The sequence below is a fragment of the Medicago sativa genome, chromosome 2 (genome assembly GCF_051527215.1).
Source record: "Medicago sativa cultivar Bolivia chromosome 2, Bolivia_mono, whole genome shotgun sequence".
Classification (NCBI taxonomy): Eukaryota; Viridiplantae; Streptophyta; class Magnoliopsida; order Fabales; family Fabaceae; genus Medicago; species Medicago sativa.
The window spans coordinates 80833753-80860258 of NC_140750.1; the positions used below are offsets into that span (position 1 = coordinate 80833753).

The following is a 26506-nucleotide window of genomic DNA, read 5'->3' on the forward strand; positions in this document are numbered from 1 at the left end:
TGAAATTAAATCAGCGCATCTTTCCTCTTACTAGCTTTTTATTGCATTCTTTTTGGTTATTTATCTCCTCAACCATTGAAGGAGTAATGCTTTTATACATTTGATGAATGTTTTAATTGTTGACAAGACACCTTAGAGCGACCTGATAAGCAGGATTAGCACTATTCATAACAAATGCTCTAACAAGTGTTGCTCCTAAACCTCTCCATAGGACAATAGAACCTTCATCTTTGATTATCTTTAGGGTGCAATCCAAGATGCCTTTGTATTTCAATGAAGAAGATGTTTGAGCTTGTAATCTTGTCTTTATAACATCTGTAGGGTAGTTGAAAAGCCAACTTGCTATCCCTGCCAATCCCCCTGCTACAAACATAGTACTCACACTTTCTTCACAACTTTCTCTGCAACCAGGGTGAAGTTTCTCCCTTGTGTACTCATATGTCCCAAAGTATAAGGCAAGAGCAGGTGCATCTCTAAGAACAGTGATGCCAAATCCTCGATAAATGCCGCGAAGGCCCTCATTTTTCCAAATGTTCTTAGCAAGACTCATGGGAGCACTCTTTTTGTTTTCAGAAAAATGATTTAAGTTCTTTTGTAGTTGAAGGCGAATTTTAATCAGCTCAACAGGAGAGATCAACAGACTTTGCAGAGCACCTGCACCAAGTCCTCCTAAAGCAACATTTGCAAGGGAAGGAGGTCCATTGGAAGAAGTAGAAGAGCTACACATTCTCATGAAAACTGTATAACTTTGAAAAATCATAGCGTTCTACAACCAAAAAAATAAACACAATGAGTTATTATTTTTTTTTTTTATGAACAATAACTTATTAAATGGTCACTAGTGATTCACATTTTAAATTAGATGATAAAATTTCTACATTGAGACACTAAAACAATGTGTTAGAAACTCTTGCTACATTATGACGCTAAAATAACGTATCTAATAAAAACTTAAAAGAAAAATGAAATAATTTTGGAGTTCTGAATTAAATGTCGTCGACCCGTAAATACAAAACTCAAATGGTAAAAGCAACATAAATATTATGTTGTGACGTGAGTTAGAATCTAACTCTTAAAATTAACATCAAACAGAACTTATATAACTGAGTTGGGTGGGGTATATGAAATACAATCTATTGAAGATGAGTATATGAATCTCATGAAAATACAATCGTTAAAAACTCATACATATAAGTAATGGATTCGAGATTTAAATCTGATTACGACGTCCGACCTAATAATTTTAACATTTTTTTCAATTGAGCTAAAATTTACAAACTTAAAATATGTTATATACAAGAATTCGGTTGATAATGAAAGCGATTAAAGTGAAAAATTAACCTGAAAACCAACAGAGGCCAATGGAGCAGCCATGCCACGGTACAAAGCAGTGGGTCCTTCCTTAGCCAACAAATTTCTAAAGATGCTAATAGCAGATGCATTGCCGGATTGTTGTTGCATGACACGAATTGTATCCATTGGGTAGCTTGAGATTATACCAGCAGTGCCTCCAAATCCACCTGCTACAAACTCTCTCCCCACACTGTTCATCACAAAATTTTCTGTCCAAAACTCCATTCTCTTTTTTCTGTAATGACATCAAAGAGAAAGCCCACCACAAGTTATATAGGCATCATATTATATTATCATATACATATAAAACTATAAAAATTGAAATGTGTTTTTTTAGGCTTTATTTCTTAATACCTGGAAAAAAAACAAAACCGAAACGTAATACACTGGAAAGTGGAGTGTGTGTGTGTGTTTGTTGTGAATTGTAGAGAATGCGTTTTTGTTGTGATGGATGGGTAGTAGTTCTAGAATTTATTTAGGCAGATTGTGTGACATAAGCTCTTGGGCCCTGTGCCCATTGCCAGGATCATGCTAATTTAATTTTGACTTGGCTATAGTAATTTTACTATTTTAATATAGTATAAAGGGTTACGAAGGTTGTGTTTATGAGAACTCGTTTTGTTATCCAAAAAGACCTAGCGGCGCAACTTGTTGTTCAATGATTGTTCTCATTTGTAAACACATTGTTAGATCATCTTCTATCCGATAATAAACGCATTGTCAGATCATCTCATATTCGATGTGGGACTCTTAACACATCATTTAACGACCAACACTATTGAGTTTGGTTTGTGCACATAAATGATGGGTGACCTGATAGCGGAAGCCTGATAGCAGGTGAACCAATGGATCTTGAAGAAGCTCTGATACCATGTGAATTTAAGGTCTAACTCATCTTTACAAAACTGGCTTGTGAGGTGAAGATTTCTCCCACATATAAACACATTATCCAATCATCTCATATCTGATGTGAGACTCTTAATAACAAGTAATTCTTGATATATATATATATATATATATATATATATATATATATAAATTGTCTATTTTTTTTAAATGCATTTATAACGCTATGTTTGGTTGTGGGTTGCAGCCATGGCAAAATTGCGGTGGATATCTGCGATGACTTGATGAGGAAGAAACTAAGCATTTGAGTTTTGATTTTTAAGGTAAAAAGTGGTTTCAAACACCCGCTTAATTTTTATCTGTTTAAATTAATTTGTTTTCTAAACTTCTGAATTCTTCATTTTTGTTTTTAAAAAATATTCGCAAATTGAATTGTTTATATTATCTTAAATATTATTTCAAACAATTATCATTAATCCAAAGATTATGTTTTTTGAAGCCAAATAGACGTTGGTTCATGGCATAATTCAATGAGCGAAAAAGAAAAAGAAATGTGTGGAGGGAGAGCATCCCTTTTTGTGTGATTGATGGGTCAAATTTATTAGGCAGCCCGAATGTTAGGTTGTGTGACATCAGCACCTTGGCCATTAATTATGTTTGGTCCAATAATCTATGGGAGAGAATTACTCACTCTTATTTTATTGTTTGGAAGGGAGGAGAGAATTACACACTTGAAAGTTGAAACACATCAAATATCTTTATTTTTTTGAAAAGGTTAAGAAAATTATTATAAATACAAAGTAAGTCTCAGCCGGCCTAGAGGCCAAACAACCCAAGAAAAGACTTTAGGCCTCAAAATTTTGGGTGAAAAAAAGTCTCTAAAAAATTAATTTGGTTATAAGTATATTTTTTTGGTGGTGGTGGGATTCGAACCCCGAACCTTACATATATTATGCATCGTCCATACTAACTGAACTAAGTTCACGAGGACAGTGGTTATAAGTATATTATATGATAGATAAATTACACACATTTACATAGTTTAACTGATTACCAAAACAAGCCTTAATTACTCTTGGTCATGAATTTAAATTTTGGTCTCCACAAAATTGATTTTATATAAATATTTTGTTAAAAAAAATATATTTTTAAAGGTCATCTTAAAATTTTTGCTTTAGGCCTCTTAATCTGTTGCGTCGGCCCTGTAAATCTCTATACTACAAGATGTATTAAGGAGATTTAAAAGTCCATGAATTACATCATACAATCCAAACTACTACAAGTAGTTAAAACAAACTTAAAAATTTGTCTTTAAACAAAGCAAAGGTGTCGACCTCTGGATAGGGTAATTAAAATCAAACAAAATGAAGTTTGCTTTTAACCATCAAATGTCTTTATAATTATCGTGGAGATGTGAGAAATCATAGGTTTTAGTCTATGTTCTAATGTATCGAGAAAGTTTTTTTTTTTTGGTTAAATATGTTTTTGGTCTCTATAAATATGTCAACTTTTCGTTTTAATTTCTCTAAAAAATTTCTTCAACTTTTGGTCCCTACAAAATTTTTCATCTTCACTTTTAGTCCCTCCTTTAAAGTAAACTCATATGTAGAATTCATATTTTTGAATAAAATTTTGCAGAAAAATTCATAATATTATGAGAATCATTCTCTCCCAAAAAACATTAGATTTTTTTAACGAAACATGAATTTAATATGAATTTTTATATTTTCTACAGTTAAAAATTCATATTTAATTTGTGTTTTGTTAAAAAATTATAATTTTTTTTGGGAATTTTTTTTACAGTATTCTACACATTTATGCATAATTTCATTAAAAAAAAATACAAAAATTAACTTAAAAATAGGGACCAAAAGTAGTGATTGAAAATTTTACAAAGACTAAAAGTTGAAGGAAATTTTTAGAGGAATTAAAACGAAAAATTGATATATTTATAGAGATCAAAAACATATTTAACCCCTTTTTTTAATAAAAAAATATACTTTAACATAGTTTTAGCTTTTATGATGCTCCCTTCGTGGTCTTTCAGACACGTCAATTTTCACTTTGGTATCGAAAAGGTGATAAAAAAAATATGGTATCATTATTTTATTGTTTTACATGTTTGATATACATTTGATAGTGACATGATAATACATATTCAAATTACAAATTATCCTTATGAGACCCCAAATTTTAACAATTATGTTTAATAGCCTTTTATGTATTTATTTTCATTTAGTTTTTTTTAAGAGGAATTTTCGTTCAATTTTGGTATGCTGCAAGTAATTTATTTATAAGTGTATGAGGTTCCAACTTAGTTTGGATCTCCTTCCTCTATAACATTGCTTGGACATTCACTTATTTTACCTTAAAAGAATTAATTAATAGAAAATGCTGAAAAAGCAAAAAGATATTAAATAATTTTACATAAAGAGTTTTGTTCGAAAATACTTCATCCATAATGAAATATAAGTAAAATTGGTAGTTGAAAAGTTGATGTATATATGTGGACTAAATTATTTTCTTCAATCAGGAAAGAAGATACTTTATTGCAATCTTATTGGTTGTTTATCTCCTCAACCATTGAAGGAGTAACGCTTTTATACATTTGATGAATGTTTTAATTGTTGATGAGACACCTTAGAGCGACTTGATAAGCAGGAAATATAGCACTATTCATAACAAATGCTCTAACAAGTGTTGCTCCTAAACCTCTCCATAGCACAATAGAACCTTCATCTTTGATTATCTTTAGGGTGCAATCCAAGATGCCTTTGTATTTCAACGAAGAAGATGTTTGAGCTTGTAATCTTGTCTTTATAACATCAGTAGGGTAGTTGAAAAGCCAACTTGCTATCCCTGCTAATCCTCCTGCTATAAACATAGTACTCACACTTTCTTGACAACTTTCTCTGCAACCAGGATGAAGTTTCTCTCTTGTGTACTCATATGTCCCAAAGTACAAGGCAAGAGCAGGTGCATCTCTAAGAACAGTGATGCCAAATCCTCGATAAATGCCGCGAAGGCCCTCATTTTTCCAAATGTTCTTAGCAAGACTCATGGGAGCACTCTTTTTGTTTTCAGAAAAATGATTTAAGTTCTTTTGTAGTTGAAGGCGAATTTTAATCAGCTCAACAGGGGAGATCAACAGACTTTGGAGAGCACCTGCACCGAGTCCTCCTAAAGCAACATTTGCAAGGGAAGGAGGTCCATTGGAAGAAGTAGAAGAGCTACACATTCTTGTGAAAACTGTGTAACTTTGAAAAATCATAGCGTTCTACAACAAAAAAAAAAACACAAAATTATTAATTTTTTTATGAACAATAACTTATGAAATGGTCACTAGACACTAGTGATTATTTCACATTTTAAATTAGATGATAAAATTGTTTCAAAAATACACAATGAAACAATAAAAAAAAATACCCTCATCATGAAATTGATTGTGCCGAAAATAAAATTTAAAAAAAGCTCAGGATTTCTGTAGATAAACGAAATGACAATAATAATTGAAAACTGGTATATATAAGTGGTGGATTCGAGATTCAAACCTGGTTACAACGTATCTTATAATTTATTTTTTCAATTGAACTAGAATTTAGAAACTTAAAATATGTTATATATTTGAAGAATTTGATCGACAATGAACGGATTAAAGTGAAAAATTAACCTGAAAACCAACAGAGGCCAATGGAGCAGCCATGCCACGGTACAAAGCAGTGGGTCCTTCCTTAGCCAACAAATTTCTAAAGATGCTAATAGCAGATGCATTGCCGGATTGTTGTTGCATGACACGAATTGTATCCATTGGGTAGCTTGAGATTATACCAGCAGTGCCTCCAAATCCACCTGCTACAAACTCTCTCCCCACACTGTTCATCACAAAATTTTCTGTCCAAAACTCCATTCTCTTTTTTCTGTAATGACATCAAAAAGAAAGCCAACCATATGTTATAGGCATCATAGATATAAAAGTCCAAAAATTGAAATGTGTTTTTTTAGGCTTTATTTCTTAATACCTGGAAAAAAGACAACCGAAACGTATAATACACTGAAAAGTGGAGTGTGTGTTTGGTGTGAATGAAGAGAATGAGTTTTTGTTGTGATGAATGGGTTAGTACTACAATTTATTTATGTAGGTTGTGTGACATAAGCTCTTGGAGTACATGGTAAATTCTTTCACAAAACAGAACAAAATATCCTGCCGGCACACTTCAAATTGCAAGTTTTTGACTTGGCTATAGTAATTTTACTACTTTAGTATTTTTAAATGTATTATTTATTAATTTGGTCAAAAAAAAGTATTATTTATTAATAATTTTTAACGGTTTTCATTAAATTTTTCTCTAAACTTCCGATTTTTTTTTGTTACTAAAAAATGATGAAAGTTTTAGTGTTTAGCCATAGATCACTATATACAAATTATAGCATATCATCAGTAACAAAGAAGGAACAAGAAATTGTGTACCTTTGAATTAGGTTGATGAAGGATAAACGTAGACAACTCCGACAACTATGAGAGGGATAACTACCCTCATTCCGTCTAGCTCTAGGTTTTCACCATGACATTCAGCATAATTAACCGTCTGATGGGATGACGAATAAATAGCTAAACAGCTGAGGGCATGAACCTCTCATTGGGCTTATCTAAATGGTCCAACCCATCACGGTCCATTTAGTAACAATAGCCCAATCACTCAAATTCATCAACTAATTAGTGTTTAACACAATAGACCATAATTTATAATATAATATTAACTTATAATAATTGATTATTGTCAATCCATAATTGATTAATTAAATAATTAATCCAACAGTCTCCCACTTGGATGACAATACTCAATTACTAAAAGAATTCAAAATTTCACTTGTCATAAAGAATTTGGTCAAAGCACTAATAAATCAAAAGAGAAGTGAGCTTTAATGCTGCAGAAATTGAATCCGATAGGGAAAACAAATCATACAGATCAAAGATTCATTTTTCTAACAAATGATGATTTTATAGTGACATGTTTGAATTAAAAAGAATGTGTCACTAAAGAATAGCTCAAGCATTTTAAAAAATGCTATAACAAACTCCCACTAACCCAAAATAACATAGACTTGATCAAATCATTATGAGTTACAATACTCATATATATAAGTCTGTGGTTAGTGGTTATGCCAATGAGTTTTCAATATTACAGAAGTCCTATATCCACATAGGTACACGAATAGTAATCACTTATAGGGATAGCCTATTAAGAGTGTAATTACATATAGTCAAAATCAATAAATGTTCTACGACATTCAATTAATCCAAGTTTTACAAAAAATGTGACTATGAAAATCCATAAAAGCAAAATAGGAATTTCAATAATCCCCAAATTGGATTAAAATAGAAACTTAGTTTAAAGAAAAAAATGTGGATTAATGTGGCCACTAGAATGTCAATAACAAAAGAACATCTATGATTATCTCAAATTATAAGTACCACAAGAACACAATATCATACTCGATAGGAGTATTGATATTATACATTGTACTTACTATTTATGACCTCAAAAATGTGGAATGTTGGTAAAACAGAAGCACAATGTATATTTGCATGCCAAGAAGTTATTGTGCATATTCCAACAAAATTGACTTAAGCATCCAATTATGATGCTCATTGAGATTGATAGAATTTTAATATATATCTCAATAGAATGAGACTAAAATTTAAAGTCTCGTAAGCTATGCCATATTTTATAGTGTGTACAAGAGTATATGGCGATAACGAGAATAATATTGTGTACACATTTCTCTTGATCTCACATATATATAAACAAGAGTGAGATTTCTCATTTGAGCTCATAATATATAATGTTGTGTACACACTCCCACTAATTCCATATATATATATATATATAAACAAGAGTAAGTGAGATTCTCATTAGTGATCACTGATATAAAAATATTATAATAATGTAATATTCAACAGCGGGATACTTAATTGATAGTGCAAAATTATTAACATAAGTGGTTATATAATTTTAACAAACAGAGTTTCATGAACTCAACCACATATTTTGCACATTAGCATAGCAGAATAATTAACACAAGTGGTAACTCAAGGATAATCAATGGCAGATATCATCAAGAATTGGGTTTTGTAGTTAACCACATATTCTGCATTTATAATTAAGGAGAATGTAAATTTTCATTTAAGAAATTTATAACACAAAATCTCCTTTTTCACAATTAAAATTCCAAAGAATTTTATAAATATAGTAACCTTTATATGACATAGTATGATGATTATATAAAAGGTTTATCATCATATGAGTGAGATAAGTCTCTATTATTATAAAATAGGATATGAGACTCTATTCACAATTTTAATAACTCACTCAAAACTCAAATGTTACAATTATACTTCAACACATTTGAAAAAATATCAGGTTACACGCAGCGGAAATACACAAGACTTATATTTTATTATTACCGAGGATATAAAGGAAAATAGTCATAAGCTTCCATAAGTATTAAAGAATAGCAATATCATAATTAATATCCTCAATATAAGTCTCTACAATAATTTCATATCTAAAGTTATGAAACAAATAAATATATTTGTTTATGAGATATAGTTAGTTGACATGTAGAATTTTTCTCACTTGTTGAAGAATGATATTTTCTCCACTTGGTGGAGAATGATAGTTAAACTATCTTACCCACAAAAGGATGATTATGTTAAGTAATGTCATACCGATAGGGTATGTCCATCACGTTACACAATACATAGCAGTGATTCTCCCACTTGATAGAGAACTAATCATGATAGTTGAATTAAAAGTTTGAAAATATTTTAAATAAAATATTCAACTATTTCTCTATCACAAAATGATATGTTAAGTAACGTCACACCGATAGGGTATGTCCGTCACTCACATAACAAAGGGATAGTAGCAATCCAAAATATTTATATATATATATATATATATATATATATATATATATATATATATATATATATATATATATATGGGATTTGTTAGAACATACCCACTAGTTTTTATGTGGGAGTGTTTTAGCAAGCTACACCTTAAGGTGTATTTAACTACTTTTTAGTTATAACTTGCTAAAACACACCTTCTAAAAAATAAGTGGGTGTATCCTAGCAAATGCTTATAGGAGTTGCTAACATACACCCACTTATTTTTTTTAGAAGGTGTGTTTTAGCAACATTCACCTTAAGGTGTATTTAACAACTTTTTAGTTATATCTTTGCTAAAACACACCTTAATAAAAACTAGTGGGTGTATCCTAGCAAACCCATGTGTGTGTGTGTGTGTGTGTGTGTATATATATATATATATATATATATATAAAATCACATATAGTTAGAAATTTAATTCAAAATATAATAATATTGGATTGCAAAATTTATACAATTTTCTACATGTCTTTTAACAAAGTAACTTACTTATATTAATCTCATTCAAGGATCTTAAGGATAATAAGTAAGAACTATATCATCACAATGTACAATTCTTATGTCTTACAAAATTTAAACCTTGATAGAGTATTCTATTATAATTGACATAAGTATAAACATTTTAGGTACATTGAATAATAACAACTATATTAATAACAACACACCGATGGGGTATGACTGTTACCAATATAATGCTAATCTGTTTAACAAAATTTGCATAATTGTATTCACGATAGGCGAGATTACAATTATACAAATAAATAATGTTTATTCTTGAGAGAATACTCCCTCCGTCTCACAATAATAGTCGTTTAAGGTTTGTGCGCGGTAATTAAGGAAATGATTAATTGTGTTGATTTCAATGGTAAAATCAATATTATTTACTAATATACCCTTATTAATTGTAATTAGTGGAGTAGTTAAGTTAGATAAAATTCAATAAATAAGGGTATGGTAGTGGAAAAAAGTAATAAATGATGCATTGATATTCTAAAGGGACTATTATTTTGAGACAAGGAAAAAATGCTAAAGTGACAATTATTGTGAGACGGAGGGAGTATGATACAATAATATCATGCATAAACAATTGTACTTAATTTACTCAACTTCAGTCATATTCAAATAATAGAAAAATGTGCTTAACAATATTTTAAATTAGCACATCATAAATATGACTTTAGAATTTCTTTTATATGAAGTAGTATAATAACAAAAGTTATTATTTGGAATACAAGTGTGTCAAATAGTTTTCTAATTTATCCAGTATGGAGATGTGAGAAATTGTAGGTTTTAATTCACGTACCAACATATCAAATATCTATGTAATTATCAATTATGTTTTACTTACGGATTGTATTAGTTTTTTTTTGTTACAAAGTTGTTTTTTAATAAGAGAAAAATAAATATAATAATTACGTTTAGGACATGTGTTTTTTAAGCATAAAATCATGTTTTAGATCTCAGGTACTTATGCAGCCCAAAGGTTTTGAGAGACAAAAATTAACCACCTACTAATTGATGATAAAAATTTCATACCAATATCGTAGTAATTAAAAAAAAAAATACCCTCCTAATGCAACAACGACGGTTCAGGTTAATAGTAGGAAAAAGAGAAAACCCACTCAGCAGAACCAATTTTTATTGATTCATGGGCAATATTTTCGAATTCAATGTCATCAAACACATATCATTGAAGGAGAGACACCGACAAAATAAATAAACAAAATGGTGATGATTAAATGATTGATGGTGCTTGTCAACAAAAAATGATTGGTGGTGAGTTGGTGACATAATTATTGAGGAAAAGAAAAAAAGATCTTGCAACAGATTATTTGGGGGAAAAAATTGTAACCATGCAAACAACACGACCCAAGAAACAGATATTGCATTCCTTTTTTTTTTTTTATCAAGCACCCCATGCTATTCAAGACATTAAAATTGTACTAAATAAGAGGCACAAAGTCCTATTAAAATGTGTATTATATCTTCATTTTTTTTACACGATCGAGATTCTTCACTTATTCATCATAAAGTGTAAATTTTTAAGAATTAGGATACTTAGCTTGACCAAAAAATAAAGACATTAATATGCAAATGGTCCCGGTAAATATCAATTATTTTGGTTTTAGTCTCTGTAGTTTTGTTTTTGTTTTAGTTCTTGCAAATATATAATCTTTAGTTTTGGTCAATGGATTGTTATAGTCCTTGGAAAATCTATTCATATTGAAATGGTCCTTATAATATTCACTTTAGTCTTTATTTTGTTGGACTAAAATCAAATATTCTACATTTTTACAAGGAATAACAAAGACCAAAAGCAAAAAATTATATATTTGCAAGGATTAAAACCAATTTTTTTAAAGGAGCTAAAACCAAAACATTTGGTATTTGTAGAGACCATTTGCATAATTAAGCCTAAATAAGATCACCAAGGTAACGAGTATATTGAGCTAGAATTGAGGTCACGGAAAACTCAAAGTTCCAACACTAAGGGAAAATCTCGCTTGGACGTACCACCTCAATGATGCTTTATCTGGTTCTTCTAAAATGAGTTGCTCACTTTAAGTGTAAAATGAACAATATCAACAGTTATAATTTAATAAATTAAAGGTTTTGATAGGTACATTATAATAATTATGAATTTGTTACAATAACAACTTTTGTTTTTCTCGTCTTACACTCTACTCAGAGATCCGTGTTTGGTTGTGAGAAGAAAATAAGAAGAGAGAAAGAGGTAAGAAAGAGTAAGGGAAGAGAGAAAGAGGTGAGAAATAGAGTAGATTTGAGGTATTGTTTGGTACAAGAGAGAGAGAAGAGAAATAGAGAAGAGAGAAGTGTTGATTATTTTTGAAAGTACAAGAATGTCCTTGAAAAAATCTTCTCATCAAATTATTATTTTTTATTTTAATTCAATTAATTGATTGAAATGCCTCAATTATTAAACTGATTTTTTTATGTTTTATTTATCTAGTTTTAATTTAATCTATAAAATAATTAATGGTTAATTAATATTAATTAAATGAACCCAAGCAAAAAAAAAAGTCACATGATTATATAACAACAACAGCATAGGCGTACAAGCCAAGAGAAGGGGTGTTGGGCTACATCACATATTAAAGGGCAGAAAAGTAAAAATACCAAAATGAGCAACTTCCCACACCTTTCTCTGCTGTCCTGGAGAGAAGAAAAAACATGTGGGCCTTGTTGAAACACAGTACAAAAAGGATAGAAGAATCATTACTGAAAGATGAGCAGCAGGAACACAATGCCCCTCAATTACTTGTGCCACAGGCTAACACTGCACCTCAGTTACTTGCACTGCAAGTTACATGAGTTTACACTAGTTCAGAGTTAGTTACCAGAAATAACTAACTTCCTAGTTTATAGGGATGTTAGGGTCCAATGTAATAGGGTTGATACACAGTAACATAGTGTGTGCCTACAATAACAACCTATATAAGAGAAACTAACTCTTATTCAATGAAAAGTTCCCATTTCTCTCTATTTTTCTTCTCTAGTTTTCTCTCTTCTTCAATGTTCTTGGTTACTCAACATGGTATCAGAGCCTTTTGATTCTTCTTCCGCAAGCTTTCTCAAGCTCCATCAATGGCGCCTCGTAACAACGACGTTCTCACTGATCAATCTAGTCCTTTCTTCGTTCATCCCAATGATGGACCTTCCTCTGTCACTGTTTCTCCGGTTTTGGACAGTTCAAACTATCATTCCTGGGCTCGATCAATGCGAAGAGCGTTAGGAGGCAAAATGAAGTTTGAATTCGTTGACGGCACAATTGAACCTATCACTGATGATTTTGATCCTCTGTTTCGACCTTGGAATCGTTGCAACAACTTAGCGCATTCATGGATCGTAAATTCTGTGTCTCCTTCAATTGCACAATCCATAATTTTCATGGAAAATGCATGTGATGTTTGGAACGATCTGAAGGAGAGATTTTCTCAAGGAGATTTGGTAAGAATTTCTGAACTTATGCAAGAAATCTATGCTTTGCAACAAGAATCCAAGACTGTAACTGCCTTTTACTCTGAGTTGAAGATTTTGTGGGAGGAGCTTGAGATCTATATGCCTGTACCAAATTGTGTGTGCAGAGTACGTTGTTCTTGTGAATTCATGCGCAATGCTAGACAAAATCATACTCTGCTTTATGCAATTAGATTCCTTACTGGTTTGAATGAGAACTTTGCTATGGTTAAGTCTCAGATTTTGTTAATGGATCCATTACCTTCCAACAAAATCTTTTCCATGGTTTTGCAACATGAAAGACAAGGAAATTTTGCTTCACCTAGTGAAGATTCAGTTTTGATTAACTATGCTGATTCCAGAAAGTACAAGGGAGACTCTTCTGGAAAATCACAATCTCAAGGAACCAATTCTAAACATGGTGTACGTGTGTGTACTTTCTGTGGTAGAAGGAATCACACTGTGGAAACTTGTTGGCAGAAACATGGAGTTCCACCTCACCTTCAAAAGACTTTTGGTTCTTCATCTGCTAATCATATTGCAAAGGAGGATGTTACTAATGATGAGAAGCCTTCATCATGTGGTGATAGCAAAACTACTGCTCCAGCTATTACACATGAGCAATATGAGAAGTTAATGTCTTTACTTCAGAATTCATCTCTTAATCAAGGTTCAAAAACTGCACATGCTTCTAATCAGGTTTCTTCTTCCATGTCTCTTGGTCATTCACCAACTGACAGGCAAGGTACAAGTTTATGTTCTTCCTTAACTTGTCACAATTTTACTCTAAGTTCTTGGATCATTGATTCAGGAGCTAGTGATCACATTTGTGGAAATCTAAAATGGTTTCATTCTTACAATGAAATCATTTCTACTAACATAAAATTACCTAATGGTCATTTAACTATGGCAAATCAATCTGGAACCATTAAATTCTCTGATGATTTTATCATTCATGATGTTCTTTATGTCCCTGAATTTCATTTTAATCTCATTTCTGTGTCCAAATTAACAAATTTCTTAAATTGTACTGTGAGTTTTAATGGTTTCCAGTGTTTTATTCAGGACAAGAAAACCAAGAAGATGATTGGTTCTGGTGATAAAAGGGAGGAGTTATACTACTTGAATCTTTCAAATAAGCTGACTTGTTCAGCAAGCAAGACTGTTCCCACCTTTGCTCCTTTACCAGATAGTGCCTTTTGGCATTTTAGACTATGTCACCTTTCTTTTTCTAGAATGAAGTCCTTACAGTCTCAGTTTCCTTTTGTCTATGTAGATTCTAAAGCAACCTGTGATGTGTGTCACTTTACTAAACATAGGAAATTACCATTTCCTGAAAGTTGTAATAAAGCTGAAAAGCCTTTTGAATTGATGCATTTTGACATTTGGGGTCCTATTTCAATTTCTTCTGTTCATAATCATTCCTATTTTTTAACTGCTGTTGATGATTTTAGTAGATTCACTTGGATAACTTTAATGAAATCCAAAGGTGAAACTAGACAACATGTCATAGATTTCATCACTTTAATTGAAAATCAACATGACTGTCATGTTAAAATTGTTAGAAGTGATAATGGCCCTGAATTTAATATGCCTCAGTTTTATGCCTCTAAAGGTATTTTGCATCAAACTAGATGTGTTGAAACACCCCAACAAAATGCAAGGGTGGAAAGAAAACATCAACACATTTTAAACATCACTAGAGCACTTCTTTTTCAATCTCACTTACCTAAATCTTTTTGGTCATATGTTGCAGTTCATGCAGTTTTTATCATGAATAGGGTGCCCAGCCCCATTTTAAACAATCAAACACCTTATTTTCTATTACACAATCAAAATGCTGATTTGCATCAATTGAAAGTTTTTGGCTCTTTAGCTTATGCATCAACTCTTCAGGCAAACAGAGTCAAACTTGCTTCTAGAGCAAGAAAGTGTATTTTTCTTGGTTATAAAAGTGGTATGAAAGGAGTCATTCTTCTTGACACTCATTCCAAAGGAATTTTTGTTTCTAGAAATGTCACTCACCATGAAAGTATTTTTCCTTATAAAAATAATCCTTCCAATGTCTCATGGGAATATCATACACATCTAGCTCAAGATTATGATACTGCCCCTATTATTGAAACTACTCCTTCTGAAACTGTGTCCGACCCTTCCAATTCAAATTCAAATCCCACCAATGAACCACCATCTTCCACTTCCATTCCTAACCCTCCTCTTCCTTCATCACCTGTTATACATAAGTCTACCAGAGTCAAGTCTGCCCCCAGCTATTTGAAAGATTACATCTGCAATAACCCTTCCATTTCATCATCAAAATCAGTCAACTCAGGTATTTCTTATCCCATTACTGATTTTCACTCTTTTGATCACCTTTCTTCATCACATAGAGTCTTTTCCATTTCTATTACTCAAAGTACTGAGCCTAAAACCTACAAAGAGGCATGTCAGTCTGAACATTGGTTAAGGGCTAAGAATGATGAATTAAAGGCATTGACTGCTAATGGTACCTGGTCCATTGTGGATTTACCACCCAATGTGAAGCCAATTGGCAGTAAATGGGTATATAGAGTGAAACATAAGGCAAATGGCTCTATTGAAAGGTACAAAGCCAGATTGGTAGCTAAGGGTTACAATCAAATTGAGGGACTGGATTTTTTTGATACTTTCTCTCCTGTTGCTAAGCTCACTACAGTCAGAACTCTTCTTGCTATAACCTCTATTCAAAACTGGCATTTACACCAATTAGATGTTAACAATGCATTTCTTCATGGTGATTTGCAAGAGGATGTATTCATGAGTATACCAGAAGGGGTTTCTAGCTTTCCTGGCAAAGTTTGCAAACTGCAGAAAAGTCTTTATGGCTTAAAACAAGCAAGCAGGAAATGGTATGAAAAATTGACTGCTTTGCTGCTTCATGAAGGTTACTCCCAGTCCACATCTGATTATTCCTTATTCACTCTTCAACATAACACTGATTTTACAGCAATTTTAGTTTATGTTGATGACATCATATTGGCTGGTACTTCTCTGCTTGAATTTCAAAGAATCAAGTCCATTCTAGATGCTAAATTCAAAATTAAGGATTTGGGGATCCTTAAATATTTCTTAGGATTGGAAGTTGCTCACTCTAAAGCAGGCATTTCAGTCTCTCAAAGGAAATATTGCTTGGATTTACTTGATTCTTCTGGTCTTTTAGGTTCCAAGCCTGCATCAACACCTTTAGATACTTCCATCAAGTTGCATCAAGACACAAGTGCACCTTTTGAAGATGTGTCTTGCTACAGGAGGCTCATTGGCAGACTCTTATACCTGAACACTACCAGACCAGACATCTCTTTAGCTACACAGCAGCTGAGCCAGTTTCTGAATTCCCCAACAATCACACATTACAAAGCTGCTTGTAGAATATTAAGATACCTTAAGAACAATCCTGGTCTTGGTCTTTTCTTCCCTAGAAGTTCAGAGAAGCAACTACTGGGCTATGTTGATGCAGAATGGGCAGGGTGTGTGGATTCCAGAAGATCAACAACTGGATTCTGCTTCTTTTTAGGTTCTTCTCTCATCTCTTGGAGAGCTAAAAAGCAAGTAACCATTTCCAGATCTTCCTCTGAAGCTGAATACAGAGCTCTTTCCACTGCCACATGTGAGCTTCAGTGGCTGCTCTACCTTTTAAAGGACTTGAAAGTCAACTGCAACAAGCAACCAGTCTTATATTGTGACAGTCAAAGTGCAATTCATATTGCATCCAATCCAGTTTTCCATGAGAGAACAAAGCATTTGGAAATAGACTGTCACCTTGTTAGAGAAAAGATTCAAAAGGGAATCCTCAGACTTCTTCCTATATCAACACATGAGCAATTGGCAGATTTTCTAACAAAGCCTTTAGCACCTCCAAAGTTCAACCAATTTATATCCAAGCTTGGAATGATAAATATTTATCATGGTCAAGCTTGTGGGAGGATGTTGAAACACAGTACAAAAAGGATAGAAAAATCATTACTGAAAGATGAGCAGCAGGAACACAATGCCCCTCAATTACTTGTGCCACAGGCTAACACTGCACCTCAGTTACTTGCACTGCAAGTTACATGAGTTTACACTAGTTCAGAGTTAGTTACCAGAAATAACTAACTTCCTAGTTTATAGGGATGTTAGGGTCTAATGTAATAGGGTTGATACACAGTAACATAGTGTGTGCCTACAATAACAACCTATATAAGAGATCATTGTAACTAACTCTTATTCAATGAAAAAGTTCCCATTTCTCTCTATTTTTCTTCTCTAGTTTTCTCTCTTCTTCAATGTTCTTGGTTACTCAACAGGCCTCACCACATATTTGTCTCTCTTCTCTCTTTCTTGCATGTGCCAAACAAGAGAAATTGCTAGTTTCTCTGCTATTTCTCTCTTTCATATCTCTCTCTTCAGCATTTCTCTTCTACCAAACAAAGCAAGGATACACTGGTTCATGCTATAAGAAAAGAAGATATAATGGTGAGTTTAGATTTTGATTCAACTTTTGCGGCACATTCTACGGGTAGGAATAGTTGGGGTTCACTAGAAATCTTGTGTGTCATGTCATAAGTTATTATAATAATTTCATGTATCTTGAAGCAGAACAACAAGATAGACCGTCCCTTCAAACAAAAACAAAAAAACCAAGATAGACCATGTATAAGGTTCTCAAGCATCTGTGTGTGTTTCAAGAAAAGGATCGCAGAAGGGATTCAAACGATCTACTCCAATCACTTTCATCTAAATCTACTCTTCGACTTTGTTTGGGAGTTTGGAGAGGAAAGAAAGGAAAGACTATGGGTGCAAAATACGAGGAAAAATGGAGAAATCTTTCAAAAAATTTAAAAGATTAGTTTTTTAGAGAATGATAAATTAATGCATATGATTACTATATTTTTAATTTTAAAAATATTATAATAACATAGATTAAATTTGAAGAATTCATATTAACCCTCTAAAACCCTCCTCCAATATAATTTTTTAGTTCCCCAAATAAGGATGGTTTTGTATTATGAAGAAAAGTTAACCCCCCAAATCCATCCCTTCCTATTTTCCTCTATTTATTCCACTTGCTCATTCATTTTTTCCCAAGTCTTCCCCTCCCTTCCTTCCAAACACGCAAACAGAGCCTTCATTGCTAGATGGATTTTAGAGGATTTAGGGTTATCATAATTATTTGGGCTAAGAGATGTTCTTCGGACACAATTAAGGAACGTTTGGATAGAGCTCTAAAGAGTCAAGCAGATGGATATTGGATATATTCGGTCAATGCCGTTTCATTAATGGTATTCTAAATCTTTTAGACAACTCTTATGTTATTTTTTGGTTGATCATAAGGGAGATTTCTTTTTTTGCTAATTATAATTCTTTAGTTTTAAGAGAAACGAGGCTTGGTAATCTAGACTTCGATTGATAGGTAAGTAAAGACTATCATGATGTTAACTTGAGTACTTCTCATTGATTCGACATTCACCGAAACTAATTAATCACTTGGGCCCAACCATGATAGATACAACAAGTGTGATTTAAGGGTGTTAAAGTTTGAAAGTTCTTGGCTTGATCAAACCTAACTAGAATTTGTGGTTCAAACGGGAAGAGGAAGTAATTTAGCGGGACAATTGGTGTCCAAATTACTTCATTGCACAAAGGAGATCAATGTATGACAAAAGAAAGAATTGATAATTAGATCAATGTATATCAATTAGATTAAAAAAAAAGAATGGGAATCTTCATGAAGAAACCAATTCTTATATATGCACAATGAGGGTCCGTTTGATGGTCGGGATAGAGAGACATGATATGATACATTAATCATATCCTGCTTAAATCTCATGTTTGATGCACCAAAGGGATATGATAAAATAAACCATTTTCCTATCCTATCCTGACTTTCCTTTGTAATTTCTATCCTGAGTATAAGCTGGGTTAGAAATTATGCTGATGGGATTAGAAGATCATTCCTTATTTATTATCTTGATATTCTGCCATTTTTAAAATATTGTCATTTTTAAAATAATGATAGCATGTATTTTCTATTATAATCAATAACATGTCATTTTTACAATATTTAATTAATGATGAGAGCAATTTTTTCATTTAATTATAATGATATCATGTTTATTATCATGTCTGCATCAAACACATGATTGGATTAATGTTTATCACGTCCTTATCATATTCTATCTCTATCCAACTTTATATCATATCCTGCCTCTATCATATCCTGACCATCAAACGGGTCCTGAAAAGATTATTACTCTCATCATGAAATCTAATAATAATTTTGTGAAGAAAATATCAAAATCATTTTAAAGACTCAAACTATATACTTCAAGCAAAATTAACAATGAAGGGATTATAGTAGTAAACAAAAACAAAAACAAAAAAAACTAACTTGAAAACCAAGAGAGGCTAATGGCACAGCCATGCCACGATATAGAGCAGTAGGTCCTTCCTTATCCAACAAATTTCTAAGAATGCTGATAGCAGATGCATTGCCAGATTGTTGTTGCATGATGCGAATTGTATCCAACGGGTGACTTGAGATTATACCAGCAGTGCCTCCAAATCCACCTGCTACAAACTCTCTCCCGACATTGTTCTTAGTAACATATTCTTCCCAAAACTCCATTCTCCGCTCACCAAATCCTTCTTTTTCTTACCTAAGGTATGGCTAGTGTGCATTTGTTTTTTATAATTTTTTTAAGAGATTTGCTTTTTTCTTATAATTATTAGTATTATTTTGACTTTTGTTGCAATATTTTTTTTATTGTGGTGACCGGGATTTGAACTCTGGACTTTACATATATTATTCATTGTCCATACCAACTGAATTAAGCTTACAAGGACACTTTAGTTACAATATAAATATATTTTAATCTATTATGAACATTTTAAGATTTTTAAATGCATTTATTTCTAGTCATTATTACTCAAATACTTAATTAATTATATTCTATTAAATACACCCTCCGGTCACTATTATAAGCAAAACTTTGCATTTTAGATTCATTCATTAAATGATGTATGCGGTCTATAATAAAGACCATATACATCATTAATTGAATGTATCTAAAATGCAAAGTTTTGCTTATAATAGTGACCGGAGGGTGTATTCTTTAAATAAAGTTTAATTAATCAAAGAATTAACTTGGTGTTTTTTAAGCAATTATAAGCAAAAATCAACATTTTAGGTTCATTCATTAAATGATGCATGTTGTCTATAATAAAGACCATATATATAATTAATTGAATGAATTTATTAAAATTTAGATTTTTGCTTATAATAAAGACTAGAAAAGGTGTAGATAGCTGATTCTTGGCATAATTCAATGAATATTTTACTACATTTGACTATTTCACAATCATTAAAAAAAATGCTAAATAAAAGAAAATTTCTAATTTTAATAAATTATGGAGTACTTATTAACTATTGTTGTATTTTAAGTATCATATTTCCACAATGAAAAATAATGATTTGAGAGTGATGCACGTAATAGTAGTTGGTTAGAGAGAACAGTTCAAAAAAAATCAATTAACTATATATTGAAAATTGAAAGAGACACACCTTTTAGATTTTTTTTGTTTGAAAATGTAATAGTTATGGTAACACAAAAATATTATAAACTGTTTCTTATGTTTACTGAACATATTTAGTACTAGTCCAACACTTGTATTTAATTTTTAGTGACGCTATTTAAAGACAAATTTTGTTCGTATATCAGATGGATTATGTCTCTAGTTAGTTTCAGTCTCTAGTTCCAACTTATTTATATTCACATTATGTTTAAAAAATATCATTAAAAAGCTAAAATTATGTTCAATAGGGACAACAAACAACGAAAAAACAAATTTTATGAGGGTTAAAACATCTCATTTTTATTCTTAAAGACTAAAATTAAAATTTGTTATAGATAAAAAACTTATTTAACCTGCAAAATATAAATCAATATATATGAATATACTCCCTCCGGTCTCAAATATAAGAAAATATTCATTTTTTAGATTCATTGAGTAGTTAATGTATGTGGTCTACATTGTAAAGCAGATACATTAATTATTCAATGAACCTAAAAAAGGAATCTTTTCTTATATTTGAGACTGGAGGGAGTAGAGTTTAATTGAAATGCTCTCAGAGTGTAAAGTTCACTTTACACGCTCATCCAATAGAATTCTGCCATATCTTTAAAATAGGTTAATTGAATTGAATTAATTAATTCTGAAAATGAATACTCCCTCCGGTCACATTTATAAGCAAAAAACTATTTTTTAAATTCATTGAATACCCTATGTATTTGGTATATAATATAGACTAAATACATAGAATAATCAATGAACCTAAAAAGTAGTGTTTTGTTTATAAATGTGACCGGAGGGAGTATATGATACCAACTGTGCCTCGAACTCCAAATTCTTCATTCTCACTTTCTACTATTATTTTTTTTTTTTTTACATCATTGTGAGTTTGTGACTGCATGCACATACCTGAACTACTGATAAAAAGACCTACAATTTAAATTCGTTTTTTTTAGGGCTTAGTTTTTTCACGGATCAAGTTGTACTTTACGTAACAAGGACAGTTAACCATAACGAAAGCCACTATGCTGGTTGCTGTTTTGAGCAAATAAAGAAAGTGTGTTTCACGTTGGATGTTGGAACTAATGACTAGATTCCATACAATGGTTGGGAGATCCTAGAATCTTATACCAACGGAAGATCCTAAAATCCAAACAGAAAAAAGGACAATGATCAATTTTTAATATCAAATTACATATTTTATCATCTTTTGTGATGAAGTTGATATTTATTACTCCCTCCGTCTCGGATTAACTGAGTCATTTGTTCATTTCACACATATTAAGAAAAATGTATAAATGAAAGAGAGAGAAAAATGGTTTAAAGTGCTTTTGTTAAGGATTGGTGCATTCTCCATTATCATGAATGTAAAGTGGAATATATTGAATTGTGAATGATGAAAGTAGTATTAATTAGAGTTATAATTGAAAAAAGTAATTAATATTGTATTGAAAAGTGAAATGAATCAATTATTTTAGGACAATATTTTTTACAAAAGGCTAAGTTATTATGGGACGGAGGGAGTATGAAGAATCAAATCTCTTCTTTTTTGATGAAATGATATATACTATGAAGAATCAAATCTCTTCTTTTTCATGAAGTTGATATTCACTATGAAAATCATTTACCAACACTATTAAATCATAACACCAGTCAAATTTCGTCCGTCCCTTTTTATAAGACTATATAAAAAAGTTTTGTCCATAAATATAAAACTATCTACAAATTTCTAGATGTATTTATTACTACTCTTTTTCCAAACTCACCCCTCATTAATATTATCAATATACCTTGAAATATGAAAAGTTAATATTAAATATCTCAATAGATAAAGGGTAATTTGGTAATAGTAACATATACTTGTGACAAATTTATTACTCCAACAACTTTTCTTAATACTCGTGATTTTTGTAAAATAGTCTCATAAAAAGGGACAGAGAGAGTAATTAATTATCACTAATCGCCTAATAATAATCATATTTTTTAAAGTCTCATATATATTTTTACATTGGCAAAGGTTGAGAGTCTATGGTAATGTTGATTGTGCCCTCTTCGAAGCCGAAGGAAAATTTGGTGTTGGTATGTGTTTCCGAGACAGCCTTGGACATCTTATCCAAGCTTACTCAATGGTTTTTCCCTCTACTTCAACCGCAGTTGAGGGTGAAGCTACTGCTCTACAACAAGCCCTCCAAATTGCTCTCGATCTTGGTCTCAATCGCGTTGTTTTTGAAACTGTTTGTCAGCTTGTTGTGAATGTTGTCCTTAGTAATAGCCCATATGTTAATGAACTAGGAAGTTTACTCTCTAATTGTAGGGCGTTGCTTTTTTCTAATGCTACTTATGCTCTAGCTTATGTTAAGCTAATAGAGTCGCTCATAATCTTGCTCGAGCGTCTATATTACATGCTAGTCCCAGTATTTTCAATCATCCTTCCTATTGTATTGATTCTATTATTCTGGATGAAATGAGCTATCTTCCCGTCAAAAATAAAAAGGTTGAGAGTCTATGCTTAGTTTTAGCTTTTCATATCAATCAACTGAAGATCTTAAAATCCGAACAGAAAAAGGATATTAGTCATTTTTTTAACACCAAATTGCGTATTTTATATTCACTTTGTTGTTGGGGATGTTTCAAATGAGAGGACTTTTTAAATGAGAGGGTGAGAGGATTAAACTGTGACCATTGGATTAGATAGATGGCTGTGATTAAATGTTGGCTTTTAGTGACTCACGTGACATATTTCTGAAGAAATAAACACCGTTCCTCTCCCTTTTGACCGTCTATGTCCCTTCACCGTGAACGTTCATGCTTCCTTTTTCTCCCTACGTTCAACGTTCTCCTTTCCTGACTCTTACGGATCTCTTCACTTTTCTGTATCAGTTGTGAACTCTCTTCTTCGTCTTCTTCGCGTTTTCTGTGACATCGCAAATTAGGGTTTCCATGGAAGAAAACGATATTCAATTTGAATCTGATTTTGAATGTGACTTTTCAAGTAACGTTGGTATATTGGATCTGATTTTGAATTTTATTTTGTTTTATTAATACTGGTCTTTGAATTTAATAATAAGGTATAAAATTTTACTAATAATCTAATCTTGAATTCCATGTATTTGATGTTTAAGAAGATAACAGTGACAGAACCCTGAGGGAATGTTGAGCATATTTTTGTTCATTTTCTGATGTAGCTGATTCCATTGGTGTATGAATTAATTGTGAATGCTGAATTTTTAGAAAATTCAATTTTTAATACAGAATTTTTTGAGGTTTCAATTGTGATTGCATAATTTTTATCAGGTTCAATTTCAAATGAAATGAAATTGATTCAAACAAATGAGTGCAGACTGAATGAAACTAATTTAAATAAATGAGGTTTGAATTGCAGACTGTTCAAACCATGATAACATGCTTAAAAGGAGTTGTAATATGGAATTTGATGCATCTGATCTATCAGAATGTTCTAAACCAGCTTATACTCATCAAATGTGCATGACATGTGAGTGAGGAATACATATGTTATACAGTACAAATTACAGACTTTGTTTTTTCAAATTATTCCATTTAAAATTATTTTTACAATTTGTAATGATAGTACAGATATTGAAAGGAACTGAACTTGATTAATGGAGAATTTAGTACAATGTTTAATGTGATTGTTCAATAACAAAAATTATAAAGGTAAGGTAGCTATGAGATACATGAAAGAGAAAGAGAGATTAGAAGAGAAATGAGATCATCACATATTTCACACCCCTTTCTATTTCCCTTCTCATTCTTATAACCCCTTACACCTAAGCCTTCATGTGTGACGTGGCAGTTTAGTTTATTATCCAGGTTCATTACACAATTACATATGTATCATTTGGAAATACATATCTCGTCACAAATTTAAAAAATAATTTACAATTATTTTTGAAAACTAGCATACTAATAACTATACCATCTACAAGCTAAGTGTGACTAATCTAGTTAAAATGCATTTCTTTCCCCAATTTTCTTGCTACTTTGTGATTGGTGAGAGTTATCAAACTCGAGTTTCCCTTTCTTATTCCATTGAGCTTCTTTTTCCATTTTTCTTCTGCTTTGCATCTTCTTATAATTGTTTGATGAAAGATATATTTGCTCTATCATGATATAACAAGTCTGAAGAGGGAGAGTCTGAATCATCAAGTTCCAAGCTTGCGTGAATAAGAATTAAGAACACATTTTTTAACTACTGTTATAAATCTCCTCTTGTACTCCTTAGTGGCTTAGTCCATTCTGCAAATAAAAAACAAATTAACCCATTAAACTTTGTGTCAAATTCAAATTAAGGTATCAAATTCCAATTAGGTATCAAATCAGGATCCAATTGAAGGGAATCCAAAATAACATGCATAAGATATAACAATTGATGTATGAAACTAAAATTAAGTTATTAATCAAGTACCAGATTCACCTGAGAATCGCCTGTATCGTTGACTGGAAGAACCACCCACAACGAAATGGGTCAAAGATTTGCCGACATATCGTCAACATAGTTGAGTCGGAGAATCACCGTCGACAAAGAGGTTGGAGAATCGTAGGCATCGTTGAATCAGTGATGCTTTTTCAACCAGAGAAGAGCCATGCAGCTGGAGGACGATGGCAGAAGGAATGTTTCAAGAGAAAAGAATTAACGGGAAAGAGAGAAGACAGAAAAATGTCACGTGAGTCACTAAAAGCCAACATTTAATCACAGCCATCTATCTAATCCAATGGTCACGGTTTAATCCTCTCACGCTCTCATTTAAAAAGTCCTCTCATCTGAAACATCCCCTATATATATATATAAAAGGGCAACCCGGTGCACTGAAGCTCCCGCATATGCAGGGTCCGGGAAGGGGTCCCACCATTTGGTGTATTGTACGCAACCTTACCCTGTTTTTACACAAGAGGCTGTTTCCAGGACTTGAACCCGTGACCTTACGGTCACATGACAACAACTTTACCAGTTGCGCCAAGGTTACCCCTCCCTATATATATATATATATATATATATATATATATATATATATATATATATATATATAAGAGGAGAATGATATAATTTTATCAAAATCTAACTAATTTCAATTAATTCTTAAAAACAACAAGTTTAAATTAAAATCTAAATGTTGTAAATTTTTTTTTTTTATAATTTGCACAAGTTGACGCAATAAAAAGAGTAGTCTGATGGGCAGAAAGTGTCTATATAACTAGGGGTGTAAGTGGTTTGGACAAAACTGATGAAACAGAAAATCCAAACCGAACCAAACCTAAAAAAATATCCGACCTTGTTTGGTTCGATTCAAAATCGAACCGAACCAACCAAAACCGATATAGTTTGGTTCGGTTCTTGGATTTTCATTTTGAAATCCAACAAATATTTTTTATCTAATGAATAAAACCACTTTTATTATAAAAAATAACAAATTAAAATTAAAAGTTAGAATAGTTTATTTCTTCAAAAACAACTTATCTTATGCAAAACAGTTTATTTTAAAAAACAACTTATTCAAAAAAACTTATTTTATGAAAAACAATTTATTATGATCTCTTTTTAAAAATAGCTTATTCAAAACCGCTTATTTTATGCAAAACACCTTATTTTAAAAAAATAGCTTATTTTATGAAAATACCTTATTTTAAAAAAAACAGCTTATTCAAAACAACTTATTTTATGAAAAACAACTTATTTTAAAAACAACTTATTCAAAACAACTTATTTTATGCAAAACAGCTTATTTTATGAAAAACAACTTATTTTAAAAACAACTTATTCAA

The 26506-nt window shown here is 31.6% G+C and overlaps 3 protein-coding genes across 3 annotated transcripts; 1 reads left to right on the plus strand and 2 right to left on the minus strand.

Moving 5' to 3' along the window:
* LOC146951343 (mitochondrial arginine transporter BAC2-like) lies at positions 1-1841 on the minus strand. Its single transcript, XM_085747305.1, has 3 exons — positions 1708-1841; positions 1342-1588; positions 1-766 (listed from the first exon to the last, which is right to left on the minus strand). The coding sequence occupies exons 2-3, from the start codon at positions 1576-1578 to the stop codon at positions 113-115; spliced, it is 891 nt and encodes a 296-aa protein (XP_085603431.1). The 5' UTR covers positions 1579-1588; positions 1708-1841; the 3' UTR covers positions 1-112.
* Positions 1842-4715: 2874 nt separating this feature from the next.
* LOC146951344 (mitochondrial arginine transporter BAC2-like) lies at positions 4716-6387 on the minus strand. The gene is made up of 3 exons (XM_085747306.1): positions 6219-6387; positions 5870-6116; positions 4716-5476 (listed from the first exon to the last, which is right to left on the minus strand). Exons 2-3 carry the CDS (start codon positions 6104-6106, stop codon positions 4820-4822), a joined length of 894 nt encoding a protein of 297 aa, XP_085603432.1. The 5' UTR covers positions 6107-6116; positions 6219-6387; the 3' UTR covers positions 4716-4819.
* A 6376-nt stretch (positions 6388-12763) lies between these two features.
* Positions 12764-14291, plus strand: LOC146951345 (uncharacterized). Its single transcript, XM_085748728.1, has 2 exons — positions 12764-13880; positions 14201-14291. Exons 1-2 carry the CDS (start codon positions 12764-12766, stop codon positions 14233-14235), a joined length of 1152 nt encoding a protein of 383 aa, XP_085604854.1. The 3' UTR covers positions 14236-14291.
* Positions 14292-26506: the final 12215 nt, after the last annotated feature.

Coding starts and splice junctions, on each gene's coding strand:
- LOC146951343 (XM_085747305.1), bottom strand. CDS start 1,578: ATGGAGTTTTGGACAGAAAATTTTGTGATGAACAGTGTGGGGAGAGAG. Junction 767..1,341: donor TGGCCTCTGTTGGTTTTCAG/GTTAATTTTTCA, acceptor TTTTGGTTGTAG/AACGCTATGATTTTTCAAAG.
- LOC146951344 (XM_085747306.1), bottom strand. CDS start 6,106: ATGGAGTTTTGGACAGAAAATTTTGTGATGAACAGTGTGGGGAGAGAG. Junction 5,477..5,869: donor TGGCCTCTGTTGGTTTTCAG/GTTAATTTTTCA, acceptor TTTTTGTTGTAG/AACGCTATGATTTTTCAAAG.
- LOC146951345 (XM_085748728.1), top strand. CDS start 12,764: ATGGCGCCTCGTAACAACGACGTTCTCACTGATCAATCTAGTCCTTTC. Junction 13,881..14,200: donor TTCACCAACTGACAGGCAAG/GTACAAGTTTAT, acceptor TGTTTTATTCAG/GACAAGAAAACCAAGAAGAT.